At 42.6% G+C, this 15112-nt stretch overlaps 1 protein-coding gene across 2 annotated transcripts; it reads left to right on the plus strand.

Annotated features, from left to right (window-relative positions):
* Positions 1 to 9212: 9212 nt before the first annotated feature.
* On the plus strand, positions 9213 to 15101 carry mul3 (mitochondrial E3 ubiquitin protein ligase 3). 2 transcript variants are annotated; one of them, XM_090182913.1, is made up of 5 exons: positions 9213 to 9346; positions 9670 to 10711; positions 10816 to 10903; positions 11008 to 11128; positions 13999 to 15101. In XM_090182913.1, exons 2-5 carry the CDS (start codon positions 10592 to 10594, stop codon positions 14492 to 14494), a joined length of 825 nt encoding a protein of 274 aa, XP_090039039.1. In that variant the 5' UTR covers positions 9213 to 9346; positions 9670 to 10591; the 3' UTR covers positions 14495 to 15101. The 2 variants fall into 2 exon arrangements, with proteins under 2 accessions (XP_090039039.1, XP_021469788.3); XM_021614113.3 differs by having other exon boundaries at positions 9216 to 9346; positions 10583 to 10711.
* Positions 15102 to 15112: the final 11 nt, after the last annotated feature.

The following is a 15112-nucleotide window of genomic DNA, read 5'->3' on the forward strand; positions in this document are numbered from 1 at the left end:
CTAACCTGACACAGGCTAGGAGCAACTCATGGGCACTTAGGTGTAAAGTGCCTTGCTCAAGGGCACAACAGCAGTATACAGAGATATTGTAGCTGGTAACACTCTGGCAGCCGGATCACTCCCTGTATATTTCTTCGCCAGGGCAGGTAGGGGTTGGAACCAATAACCCGTTGTTTATCAGCCCGCCTTTCTAACCTGGAAGCTCCGCCCCTATTCAATCTATCCATCTCTCTCCTCACTCTCTTGTCTTTGTTCAACCATTTGACCTGCCTTATCAACCCTTCCCTGCTCAAAGTATGTCATTTAGAAATGTAGGTTTCCCTCTAGCAGTTAAGCCTAGTGGTTAAGAGCGTTGGGCCAGTAACAGAAAGGTTGCTGGTTCGAATCCCTGAGCCAGCAAGGTGCAAAAATCTGCCTTTTGCCCTTCTGCAGTTAACCCCCAACAATAACTGCTCCCCAGGCGCCGAAGACATAGTCAGAGAGTATCCGCGTCTGCTGGATACTCCAGGTGTGTTCAATTTTTTTTACATAAACATTAGACTTGAATTTGATTCTGTTTACTATGATTAACTAGCTTGGCTGATGCGACCCAAGTGACTCACAGCGCAGGGAGAACTGTGAACACACCGTTCTGAAAAGTAGGCTGTTTGTTAATGCAATATTTGCTCAAATTGTGCGACAGGGTTTGATTGGTTCTCTCAAATGTAATTTCCCCCCCCCTCAGTTCAGACCTCTCATTGTTTGAATTTGAAAATCCAACTATTTTAACAGAAGGGCTCAAGGGCTGAGTTTGGCTGTGGGTGTTTGAGTGAGAAAGACACAGAGGAGAGCCAACCGGTAAAAGCACAGCCTACTTCATTACCAACGCATTGTGCCGACAACATCAGAGCCATTCCATACTGAGGTCAGGGAGGACTTCCAGAGTTAGGCGTAATCCAGGCTAATGATTAACTGCAATGGAAAAGTAATTGTTTGTCTGCTTCACTACAGATTGCTCAGGCCTTCTCAATTTAAAACCCTGAGTTCTCAGGGGAAATTGGATCACGGACTTCAAGGACAAAAAAACTTTGCTTTGCTAGTTTGAAATTACCCTTCTGGTGGTGTCTCAGATGCTAATATCTTTTTATCGTGAAACAATCAAGTTATTCGCTAAACATTCTCCTCTCCAGATATACAAGGTGACATCACTTTAAGATTCTACCAGTGGTCCTCCCAACACTATTCTACAAATATTGTCAGGGAAGACGATTCCGACCCAGGATCGAAGAGACCCAGGAAAGTCAGGAAGACGATTCCGACCCAGGATCGAAGAGACCCAGGAAAGTCAGGAAGACGATTCCGACCCAGGATCGAAGAGACCCAGGAAAGTCAGGAAGACGATTCCGACCCAGGATCGAAGAGACCCAGGAAAGTCCGTCATTGACTTGCAGCCCATAGGTTTAAATAGTGGATAGGCATGGGGAGGCATAGGAAGATTGATGGGGAAATTAGATGATAGCATTAGCAAACATTGAATGAAAGGAACAGCATGCAAATATCTGTTATGCATAACTGCACACTCCAAGACATTGTTGTGTAAATGAACCTATGAGCCTCGGCTCCAAATGAATGGAAGATGTAGGCATGAAACTGGGATTGGATGTTTTATATTTATAAAAGATTATATGGTTTACAAAATAAATTATGAGCGATGGCATTCAGTGTACCTCCATCCTTTGCACAAGTCCTCATATTCAAAAAGGATGATGATTTATATCTAACAGGTTGGGACCTGCACCAGGCGGAGGCGGAAGTGACCAGACCTTACCAATTTGTGTTGGCTCTTGGGGACTGCTCACAGGTTTTTACAGTCATTAGTGGGCAGGCATTGGAGCAAAGTACACTGATTGGGGAACCGGACGTGTGCTTCAAGTCCTATTATGTGTTTGATATCAACTTTCCCACTGTGCCCCAGCATGGGAATTATTACAGACCACAGTGTATCAGCTGTCAGGTACAGAATCCCCCCGCAGTGAGACTGTTGTGAGCATGTATTTTTTTCCCACTGATAAATACTGATATAAGTATCTACTCCTGTATGTAGTGTCAGACGTGACAGGAGGAAACAAGTGTGTTTGTGTTCCTGTGAATTAATAGATCAATAGATGGATGAGCCATGAGTGTCTCCCTGACTCAGAGGGTTAAATGTGGAAGACACATTTCGGCTGAATGCATTCAGTTGTGCAACTGACTAGGTATCCACCTTTCCCTTTCCCCTTCTTATAGCAATGCTCTTAAGGCACCTTTAATAGCTCTGTTAAATGTGCTTTGTTTGTTTTAATGATTTTTTGTTGCTTGCTTGCCTTTATGTTGCACGTACATCTTCATATATTTATGATTACTATAAAATGAAATGTTTTTGAAACTGGACTGAAGTGCATTGTGGTACGCTTTCATTCTATCACAACAATTTATTTGAAATACAAATGTTATGTTTTGGGGCGCTTCTGCGCTTTTAACGGACCTCTGAGACTATCAAAGTGCAGGTGCATTTATACGGAGACTTGATTACACACAGGTGGATTGTAGTTATCATCATTAGTCATTTAGGTCAACATTGGATCATTCAGAGATCCTCACTGAACTTCTGGAGAGAGTTTGCTGCACTGAAAGTAAAGGGGCCGAATAATTTTGCACGCCCAATTTTTCAGTTTTTGATTTGTTAAAAAAGTTTGAAATATCCAATAAATGTCGTTCCACTTCATGATTGTGTCCCACTTCACAAAAAAAAGACAGTTTTATATCTTTATGTTTGAAGCCTGAAATGTGGCAAACGGTCGCAAAGTTCAAGGGGGCCGAATACTTTCGCAAGGCACTGTATATCTCTCTAGTCACCCCCAAAACCAATTATTTCTTTGGCCGCCTCTCCTTCCAGTTCTCTGCTGCCAATGACTGGAACGAACTACAAAAATCTCTGAAACTGGAAACACTTATCTCCATCACTAGCTTTAAGCACCAGCTGTCAGAGCAGCTCACAGATTACTGCACCTGTACATAGCCCACCTATAATTTAGCCCAAACAACTACCTCTTTCCCTACTGTATTTAATTTATTTATTTTGCGCCTTTGCACCCCATTATTTTTATTTCTACTTTGCACATTCTTCCACTGCAAATCTACCATTCCAGTGTTTTACTTGCTATATTGTATTTACTTTGCCACCATGGCCTTTTTGCCTTTACCTCCCTTATCTCACCTCATTTGCTCACATCGTATATAGACTTGTTTATACTGTATTATTGACTGTATGTTTGTTTTACTCCATGTGTAACTCTGTGTCGTTGTATGTGTCGAACTGCTTTGCTTTATCTTGGCCAGGTTGCAATTGTAAATGAGAACTTGTTCTCAACTTGCCTACCTGGTTAAATAAAGGTGAAATAAAAAAAATAAAAATTAAGTAATGACCGTCATTTGTCCATGTCCTTAGTAGAGTGACGTGTGTGTACGGTCACCTAAGATAGCTGAAGTGTGTCACTGAATGTGCTAATCTATTAATTAGCTCTGACACTGTCTGATAACACAGCTCTGTGTTATTACCACTTAAAACAGACTGTGTCACTCACACGCAAGCTTTGTTTTTGTCAGATTGCAATCTCAGTGTGCACGTTAGGCTAATGGTTTGGACTGTAAATTAAATTAATAGAAATCAATTTTAAAATCATTGCTATTCTAAATATTATACATTCTTGTGAATTGTGGACAATTCTCTGATGTGCTGTGATGTATGTTCTGAAATGCAGGCAAAACAAATTAATTATGACATTCAATATTGTATCTTGATTGTGTGTAGGAAAAGGAGGGGGTGAGATGATACAGAAGGCAAACATATATAAGCAAAATTGAAATTAGCATTACATTGAAAATAACCCAAGGGGTACATAAAACAATGCCCACTGTGCCGGGTCAGTCCAACAACCCAATGTGCTGGGTCAGTCCAACAACCCAATGTGCTGGGTCAGTCCAACAACCCACTGTGCTGGGTCAGTCCAACAACCCACTGTGCTGGGTCAGTCCAACAACCCAATGTGCTGGGTCAGTCCAACAACCCACTGTGCTGAGTCAGTCCAACAACCCAATGTGCTGGGTCAGTCCAACAACCCAATGTGCTGCGTCAGTCCAACAACCCAATGCGCTGGGTCAGTCCAACAACCCACTGTGCTGGGTCAGTCCAACAACCCACTGTGCTGGGTCAGTCCAACAACCCACTGTGCTGGGTCAGTCCAACAACCCACTGTGCTGGGTCAGTCCAACAACCCGATGTGCTGGGTCAGTCCAACAACCCACTGTGCTGGGTCAGTCCAACAACCCGATGTGCTGGGTCAGTCCAACAACCAGATGTGCTGGGTCAGTCCAACAACCCGATGTGCTGGGTCAGTCCAACAACCCACTGTGCTGGGTCAGTCCAACAACCCAATGTGCTGGGTCAGTCCAACAACCCACTGTGCTGGGTCAGTCCAACAACCCAATGTGCTGGGTCAGTCCAACAACCCGATGTGCTGGGTCAGTCCAACAACCCAATGTGCTGGGTCAGTCCAACAACCCAATGTGCTGGGTCAGTCCAACAACCCACTGTGCTGGGTCAGTCCAACAACCCACTGTGCTGGGTCAGTCCAACAACCCACTGTGCTGGGTCAGTCCAACAACCCGATGTGCTGGGTCAGTCCAACAACCCGATGTGCTGGGTCAGTCCAACAACACGATGTGCTGGGTCAGTCCAACAACCCGATGTGCTGGGTCAGTCCAACAACCCACTGTGCTGGGTCAGTCCAACAACCCACTGTGCTGGGTCAGTCCAACAACCCACTGTGCTGGGTCAGTCCAACAACCCAATGTGCTGGGTCAGTCCAACAACCCGATGTGCTGGGTCAGTCCAACAACCCACTGTGCTGGGTCAGTCCAACAACCCACTGTGCTGTTTCAGTCCAACAACCCAATGTGCTGGGTCAGTCCAACACCCAATGTGCTGCGTCAGTCCAACACCCAATGTGCTGCGTCAGTCCAACAACCCACTGTGCTGGGTCAGTCCAACAACCCAATGTGCTGGGTCAGTCCAACAACCCAATGTGCTGGGTCAGTCCAACAACCCAATGTGCTGGGTCAGTCCAACAACCCAATGTGCTGGGTTTGTGTTACAACCAAACACACTGGGTTGCTTTAAGTCAGCAATATAGTCTAATTTACCCAGCAGCTTGATCAAGTGCTCAACCCAAGGCGATGGGTTATAAGTTGAAATAACCCGACGCTGTGATTGTACAATATTGTCAAAATTACCCAAATTGTGTTATTTTTAACCCAGAATTTTTTTTAGAGTGTAGCAGCAATTCATTTTGGAAAGATAATATTATTAGGCATAATTCAATATCTACCTTTTAAGATGCCAAAATAAAATATTTTCAGTATCCTAATTTGTGTTTGTTTGTTTAGCGTTTTCTGATTGTCTCAGTGCAACAAGGTTCAGACAAAGGACTTTCACAAGGCTGCCATCTCCAACTGTTCAGGCAAAAATACAATAGTTCTGAACTGGGTATGACTTAGTTTTTGTTTTAATTATTACACAGTTGTTAATTATCTTTTAAACTTCCATTGGTTGAAATCTACTGCTCAGTTGACTCATGTAAATAATGATGTAGTTGCCCATTTAAACATTCTAAGGTCAACATCGCCCATAGTGTTCACATTTCTCTCGTGTAAATGTTTCAGCGACATAAAAATATGAAATAAACAATTGATTTGGGAAATATCCAGTCTGCTGTTTGCTGTATTGCATTTTTATTTTTTTTAATCTGTTAAGACACTGAATACATGTTTGTTTAGTTTCTTCTATGAGAAGTTAACTTTAAATGTTGTGATTTGGTTTATGTGGATACAACATTTCAATGTTAACACACAGTAACCAAAAACCTGATCTACAGTGCAATCGGAAAGTATTCAGACCCCATTCGCTTTTTCCACATTTTGTTACGTTACAGAGTTATTGGATTAAATTTAAAAAATTTACCTCGTCAATCTACACACAATAGCCCATAATGACAAAGCAAAAATAGGTTTCTAGAAATGTTTTCAAATGTATAAAAAAATAAAATAAAATAAACATTATTTACATAAGTATTCAGACCATTTTCTATGAGACTGAACATTGAGATCAGGTGCATCCTGTTTCCATTGATCAACCTTGAGATGGTTCTACAACTTGATTGGAGTCCACCTGTGGTAAAGTAAATTGATTGGACATGATTTGGAAAGGCTCACACCTGTCTATATAAGGTCCCACAGTTGACAGTGCATGTCAGAGCAAAAACCAAGCCATGAGGTCGAAGAAATTGTCTGTAGAGCTCTGAAACAGCAGTGTCGAGGCACAGATCTGGGGAAGGGTACCAACAAATGTCTGCAGCATTGAAGGTCCCCAAGAACACAGTGGCCTCCATAATTCTTAAATTGAAGAGGTTTGGAACCACCAAGACTCTTCCTAGAGCTGGCCACCCAGCCAAACTGAGCAATCAAGGGAGAAGGGCCTTGGTCAGGGAGGTGAGAAAGAATCCGATAATCACTCTAAAAGAGCTCCAGAGTTCCTCTGTGAAGATGGGAGAACCTTTCCAGAAGGACAACCATCCCTGCAGCACTCCACCAATCAGGCCTTTATGATAGAGTGGCCAGACAGAAGCCACTCCTCAGTAAAAGGCACATGACAGCACACTTGGAGTTTGCCAAAAGGGACCTAAAGGACTCTCAGACCATGAGAAACATGGCAAGCGTGAGTGGTGCCTGGAGGAAACCAGGCACCACTCATCACCTGGCCAATACCATCCCAGTGGTAAACCATGGTGGTGGCAGCATTATGCTGGGAGGATTTTTTCAGCGGCAGGGACTGGGAGACTAGTCAGGACCGAGGGAAAGATGAACGGAGCAAAGGACAGAGATTAGAACAAGCTTATTTTATGATACATAAGACTCCATTAGTTTCACACCGTGTGAGTCTGATGTCAGGGGGAGCCTGTAAAGATACTGAGTGTTTTTTTGGTTGCTGATTTTAGTTGAGAACGCACAGAGAGAGGAGTTAAAAAAAAAATCTAAGTTGAGAAGATCTCATATGTATTTTGTATCTGCACTTAAATCAAAGATGTCATATGCTTGTTTGTATGATGATAACATATGAAAATCTTCCAGGATTCTTAAGGTATCTGTTTTGTATTACAGAGTTATATTTTCCATTTCAGAAGACTGTATTAGAGTTATATTTTCCATTTCAGAAGACTGTATTACAGAGTTTTTTATTTTCCATTTCAGAAGACTGTATTACAGAGTTATATTTTCCATTTCAGAAGACTGTATTACAGAGTTATATTTTCCATTTCAGAAGACTGTATTACAGAGTTTTTTATTTTCCATTTCAGAAGACTGTATTACAGAGTTATATTTTCCATTTCAGAAGACTGTATTACAGAGTTTTATTTTCCATTTCAGAAGACTGTATTACAGAGTTATATTTTCCATTTCAGAAGACTGTATTACAGAGTTATATTTTCCATTTCAGAAGACTGTATTAGAGTTATCAGGTGAGGAAATGTTTCAGGAATGGCAATGCGTCAGCGATACATTTTTATACCAATTTCTTTAGCTCAAGGCTAAATGACCCGGCGTCATCTTTCAGATCAGAAAGCGCTGTACTCAGAATGGTGCAGTCACAATGACCAAGAACTCAAGACTTCAAGGACACAAGGACGATTCAAACTGAATGAATCTGTACCCGAGTCATACCGAGTTGAAAAGTAAGACTGGGAGAAAAAGAAAAAGTTATATGTAACCTTGTACTATCAATATGAAACAAATCATATCAAACATAATAAACGAGACTATTTAGCAGCATGTAAAGATTAATGCCCAAACAATGACTAAGTGCATGTTTCTGACTATCCACAACAGGTGAGTTGATGGGCAATTAGTCTCGCTTCACCAAACTCACGGGTCTACTAGCAGCCAACAAGAACATACGGTGGTATATGATTTATGAAACACGAGGCCACATGTCTTCACTGCCGTCTGGATTTGCGTCTGAGCCCAGGCAGGAGAAATAGAGCATATCAATCCACATCAAAGCAGGTCCTGTCCTGTTTAACTCTACGGTAGATCAGCGTCTTTCAACTCACAAGGCTTCATCCACTAACCATTTACAAGACTCACTGGGTGTGGCCCGAATTGGCACCCAATGGCCTTGTTGTGGCCTTAAACTCCACAAGGAACGAAGACGTCTCATTGGTCAAACAGTAGTAGATTACTTTGGGTAGCCATAAACTCTTTCTTGGTTTCCGTGTGGAGCATTAGCGCAACAATAAGCCCATGCCATCCCACAGATCTATCTTTTAGAGCCACTGTTGGATAGAACTACAGCAGTGTTTGTTCACTCCAGTCCTGGGGACCCACAGTTAATAAGCCCAATTGTTACGATTGTTCTCAGGTGATTGTAGAAAGGTTACACAGAATCTGGAATCAGACAAAGTTACTCAGAATACAAAAATCTAACAGAAAGTTGGGTGAAGTTTATCACCGTTTTCCCCTGACATTTTGTAGTTTGATATTCTGTCTTGGGTACAAACAAAAACAGAGATGATGGCTGCTAGTGACATTGTCTTGGCAGGACAGCTTCCAAAGAGACATAGGCATTATATCTCAACCTAAGAAGTGCCTTGAAGTTTTGTTTTTTGAAAGGATTCAAAGACTCACTCCACAGATAAATGTGGTGCAGAAAGAGAGCGTGAGAGATTATTTTAAAAGACAGTATGTGTGTAATAGCAAAGTTTAGCCAATTGAGAAAATGAGAAAATGTTAAATAATAAAACAGACAGGATGAGGAAGCTGACTGACAAAATCAGTGGAGTTTTACCCATGAGTCATTGGGCTGAGGGAGTCACACTGGACAGTTAGCCTTCACACAAACAAAAAAAAAGCAGTAGACATATTGAACAAAATATCGTTTTTTTGTGACAGGTGCTATGAACCATACATTATACATCAGTTGAAAATGTAACTAAGTGCCTCAATTATTTAGTGGACAAGCGTCCTAAACTCAGAGCCTTTTATTGAAATTAAAGACTAACGAAACCCATGGCTTTGCTGCCACCTGGAGGTCACGTCTTCTAATTCATTTTGTAAAACTACAAGTGGGCGGGTACGAAAGCAACACTCACTCAGCAAGTGCAACGTCAGCAACGCGTAGACTAAAGGAAGTGAAACCTACATGACTCGCCTTGACTTTAGTTTTGGAATTGTTTCAGGTTACTCGTTCCTAGTTTGACTGTATGTTTTCGAATAGGTGAGTACTGGGTTTTATTAATTCACATCAAAGCCATTTGACTAAATCCAACATTACCAATATATATCGTCTTGTTCTTCTTACAAGCTAAACAACCAGGCTACCTTGCATTTTTCAGTCACCGGAGGTTTAATCACAGAACAATGAGGGTTAGTTATACAAATATTTGGTGTAATCATTAGCCAAACAGTTGCGTTTTGCAACGACAACCAGTGTTTCTATTGGACAAATTCAGGTAGGGTCCCTCCCCGTTTCGTTTGCTTCCGTACGTTTTTCAACAGAATTGGCATAATGAATACGCCCATGTTTTATCCATTGAACAGGAGCGGGCAATTAAAGTGTCTCCGGTCAAGAATTACCAACGCTTAAAGGGGAAGTATGCAGAAATCGCTCCACTGATTTCCTGGTTGCTAAAATTCTAATAGTTTGCCTAATTTCAGTTTGTGACAAAAAAGAAAGTAAGAGAGAATCAGTGTAACATCTAAACCTCCGTGAAATATATTTTCAACAACCACAAACATTGTATTTTCAGTATACATGGAACAGATCTTCCCCGTGTTTAGACACACGAAGAAACCTAGTAGTGTATATTTTATTAGTCACATACACATATTTAGCAGATGTTATTGCGGGTGTAGCGAAATACTTGTAATGTCCTATGCCAAAACCTGTATACTCATCTTGTCATGTGGCTGTCCTCTTGAGCCACACACACACACATCAGGGGCTTGACTTGTACTCATCATAATGGCCAGAATGGCATTAAACAATGGAAACCATGTTGTTTTATGTATTTGATGCCATTCCACTGATTCCGCTCCAGTCATTACCACGAGCCCATTCTCCACAATTAAGACATCATCAACCTACTGTGCTCCACATCCAAGTCAACAAACAGTGGCTGTGTTTACACAGGCAACCCAATTCTGATAATTTGCCCAATTATTTGGCGAAATCTGATCCGATTGGTCAAAAGACCAATTAGTGGCAAAAAATATTAGAATTGGCCTGCCTTTGTCAACACAGCCAGTGTGTGTGTACAATGTAAATCACTGTGTTGACTCAAAACATTTCCCAGGGTAGAAATTTACTACTGCACACTAAGGCTGCATTTACACAGGCAGCCCAATTCCCCCCGGTGAATCAGACACAAGAAGTTGGCCAGCACTCACTCAAGATTTGGTTCTGGATAAGGACTTTAATCTGCTGAAATGTTGATCTTATTTTCTATCACAGATTGACAGGATGAGTGACCTTCCCATCTTCAACCCATTGGTCCTGATCGGCGTGGGCTCCAGCTTTGCCTTCTCTGGCTTGTTTTACCACTTATACAAAGAGAAGAAAGATGAAATGGTCAAGCTGAAGGTACACACACACACAAACCCCACACACACCCACAAACCCCACACACCCCACACAAATGCAGAAATGCAGTACATTTTCTGTGTTTCATTTCTCTCTCGAATAAGGAAATACCCAAATTCGTCCCGGATCAACACTTGGTAAGGATCCTCAAGGCATCGCCCCACAGAAAACTGCAGTACGTCGCAGTAGAAGGTAAGTGTTAGCCCCCCTCTGAAACAGATTAAACCGCATTAGATTAAAAATAATGTGTTTATTACCAGTATATATTTGAGACGTGTGACGTGTTCTTGTTCCAGGTTTGGTCCAGGCGGACGGTGAGACTCTGACCAGTCAGTTTGTCCCAAGATGCTTTGGGGTGATCCAGAAAATAGCTGTAGAGGAACACTGGAAAGTGTGGAACAACATCACTAGAACATGGTTAGTACACAGTTCTATACATTAGCCATAATACAGCGTTATGTACACATGCACTACACGACCCAAAAAATATGTGGACACCTGCTCCTCCAACATCTCATTTCAAAATCATGGGCATTAATATGGTGTTGGTCCCCCCTCCCCCCTGCTGCTATAACAGCCTCTACTCTTCTGGGAAGGCTTTCCACTAGATATTGGGGCTGCAAGTAGCCTATTGGTTAGAGCTTTGGGCCAGTAACTGAAAGGTTGCTAGATCGAATCCCCGAGCTAAGATAAGAAAAATAAGAATTTGTTCTTAACTGACTTGCCTATTTACATAAAATAAAATAAAAATGTTGGAACATTGTTGCGGGGACTTGCTCCCATTCAGCCACGAGTGTTCGTGAGGTCGGGCACCGATGTTGGGCGATTAGGTGTTCTATGGGGTTGAGGTCAGGGCTCTGTGCAAGCCAGTCAAGTTCTTCCACACCAATCTCAACAAACCATTTCTGTATGGACCTCGCTTTGTGCACGGGTGCATCGTCATGCTGAAACAGGAAAAGGGCCTTCCCCAAACTGTTGCCACAAAGTTGGAATCACCAGACCATTATTCCTCCTACACCAAACTTTACAGTTGGCACTATGCATGGGGGCAGGTAGCGTTCTCCTGGCATCTGCCAGATTCGTCCGTTCGGACTGCCAGATGGTGAAGCGTGATTCATCACTCCAGAGAACGCGCTTCCACTGCTCCAGAGTCTAATGGCAGCAAGCTTTAAACCACTCCAGCCGATGCTTGGCATTGATCTGCTCAGCCAATAGAAACCCATTTCATGAAGCTCCCGACGAACAGTTATTGTACTGACCGTTATTTTACACGCTTCAACACTCAGCTGTCCCGCTCCGTGAGCTTGTGTTGCTCCTAGACATTGTTGCTCCTAGACATTTCCAGTCACTGAGCTCTTCAGTATGTTTGTCTATGGAGATTGCATGGGCGTGTGCTCGATTCTATACACCGTTCAGCAACGGGTGCGTCTGAAATAGCCGAATCCCACTCATTTGAAGGGGTGTCCACATACAGTGCCTTGCGAAAGTATTCGGCCCCCTTGAACTTTGCGACCTTTTGCCACATTTCAGGCTTCAAACATAAAGATATAAAACTGTATTTTTTTGTGAAGAATCAACAACAAGTGGGACACAATCATGAAGTGGAACGACATTTATTGGATATTTCAAACTTTTTTTTAACAAATCAAAAACTGAAAAATTGGGCGTGCAAAATTATTCAGCCCCCTTAAGTTAATACTTTGTAGCGCCACCTTTTGCTGCGATTACAGCTGTAAGTCGCTTGGGGTATGTCTCTATCAGTTTTGCACATCGAGAGACTGACATTTTTTCCCATTCCTCCTTGCAAAACAGCTCGAGCTCAGTGAGGTTGGATGGAGAGCATTTGTGAACAGCAGTTTTCAGTTCTTTCCACAGATTCTCAATTGGATTCAGGTCTGGACTTTGACTTGGCCATTCTAACACCTGGATATGTGTATTTTTGAACCATTCCATTGTAGATTTTGCTTTATGTTTTGGATCATTGTCTTGTTGGAAGACAAATCTCCGTCCCAGTCTCAGGTCTTTTGCAGACTCCATCAGGTTTTCTTCCAGAATGGTCCTGTATTTGGCTCCATCCATCTTCCCATCAATTTTAACCATCTTCCCTGTCCCTGCTGAAGATAAGCAGGCCCAAACCATGATGCTGCCACCACCATGTTTGACAGTGGGGATGGTGTGTTCAGCTGTGTTGCTTTTACGCCAAACATAACGTTTTGCATTGTTGCCAAAAAGTTCAATTTTGGTTTCATCTGACCAGAGCACCTTCTTCCACATGTTTGGTGTGTCTCCCAGGTGGCTTGTGGCAAACTTTAAACAACACTTTTTATGGATATCTTTAAGAAATGGCTTTCTTCTTGCCACTCTTCCATAAAGGCCAGATTTGTGCAATATATGACTGATTGTTGTCCTATGGACAGAGTCTCCCACCTCAGCTGTAGATCTCTGCAGTTCATCCAGAGTGATCATGGGCCTCTTGGCTGCATCTCTGATCAGTCTTCTCCTTGTATGAGCTGAAAGTTTAGAGGGACGGCCAGGTCTTGGTAGATTTGCAGTGGTCTGATACTCCTTCCATTTCAATATTATCGCTTGCACAGTGCTCCTTGGGATGTTTAAAGCTTGGGAAATCTTTTTGTATCCAAATCCGGCTTTAAACTTCTTCACAACAGTATCTCGGACCTGCCTAGTGTGTTCCTTGTTCTTCATGATGCTCTCTGCGCTTTTAACGGACCTCTGAGACTATCACAGTGCAGGTGCATTTATACGGAGACTTGATTACACACAGGTGGATTGTATTTATCCTCATTAGTCATTTAGGTCAACATTGGATCATTCAGAGATCCTCACTGAACTTCTGGAGAGAGTTTGCTGCACTGAAAGTAAAGGGGCTGAATAATTTTGCACGCCCAATTTTTCAGTTTTTGATTTGTTAAAAAAGTTTGAAATATCCAATAAATGTCGTTCCACTTCATGATTGTGTCCCACTTGTTGTTGATTCTTCACAAAAAAATAGTTTTATATCTTTATGTTTGAAGCCTGAAATGTGGCAAAAGGTCGCAAAGTTCAAGGGGGCCGAATACTTTCGCAAGGCACTGTATGTGTGTGTAATATATAGTGTATCATGGCTATACCCTGTGATCCAGCTCAAAGTGGAACTTGGAATCATGTAAGCTCTTTAAGAATCATATTTTCTGACAGTAGTCTACGTCACCTAAAAGTAATTGCAATCCAACACAATTCAGTACACACTAAGGTCAACACCATGTTCCCCCCCACTCCTCTTTTCTCAGGAACTCCAGAACGACCAACAGGAAGGAGACTAACAACGCCGTCCCCTTCAGTCTGGTTGAACCGGGCGCCTACATCACCGACATCACCGTCAAGGTCCATTCCCCTCTGGAGGCTTCCGGTTGGTTCCTGGAGAGAGTTCACTGCAGTGTCAAACACGCCCAGGAGGGCCTGGTGGACGTGTTGTTGGAGGGCCTCAGCGGCGAGCGGCCCATGGCGCAGAAGGAGACGGAGGAGCTGCTCCGTGTTGGAACCACTATGACAGGTTTCGGGGAGGTGGTGCTGGAGGGAGGGACAGGGACGACCATGAGGCTGCAGGCGCCACAAGATGGCCGCCGCTACATCCTGGTCCCCACTGACTACAAGGGGTTTATAGAGAGACATGAGGGTACGGCCAATCTGTGGATGAGGCTGACGGCGCTGTTTGGGATTACGGGAGCATCGCTGCTGGCCGGGGCGGTTTATAGTACGATGGGGAAAAAGGACAGAAGGGATTAGTAGTGATGATGCCCAAATCGACTACCTTCTACCGAGCCCTCCTGCACATCTAAAATTATTGGATAGGTTTTAAGCAATATGTAGAAAATTCAACCCAGCCTATCAGAAGGTGAAGTATAGCTTAAACTTATCCTATTTCTGTGTAGATACAAATATATTTTGTTAATGACGGATTATGTCCTAGGTGAATGGTAAATGTCTGTGGTGAATATTATTAAACCACTCAATTTCTAGGATTATGGAGGACCCATAGGTATTGCAAGACCGTGTCTTGATAAATCCCGTCCACAGGGTATCAGTGGCACATAAGAACCAGTGTTTAAGTCGATGAATTAACAACGGAGTACTTATACTGGAACGTAGACCCAGCCATTTTCTTTTCTTAAAAAAACGATATGTTCTGAATCGATCATTTTCCAAATATCTAGTTTTAAATCATACTTGTTTTAAAATCATTCCTTTCCGGTCGCTGCGGTTCAGTTGAAGTAATGTCTTTGAGATGGGGTTGTATTATGTGATAGACGTATGTGTGACTGACATCAGCAGGTGACTTTGCTAGTATAGAACACAACTAGCTCCATACAGCATTAAACCACTGTGGTTACCAGGGAAATCAGT

Source organism: Oncorhynchus mykiss, chromosome 8 (assembly GCF_057628025.1).
Source record: "Oncorhynchus mykiss isolate SJ-2025 chromosome 8, ASM5762802v1, whole genome shotgun sequence".
Classification (NCBI taxonomy): Eukaryota; Metazoa; Chordata; class Actinopteri; order Salmoniformes; family Salmonidae; genus Oncorhynchus; species Oncorhynchus mykiss.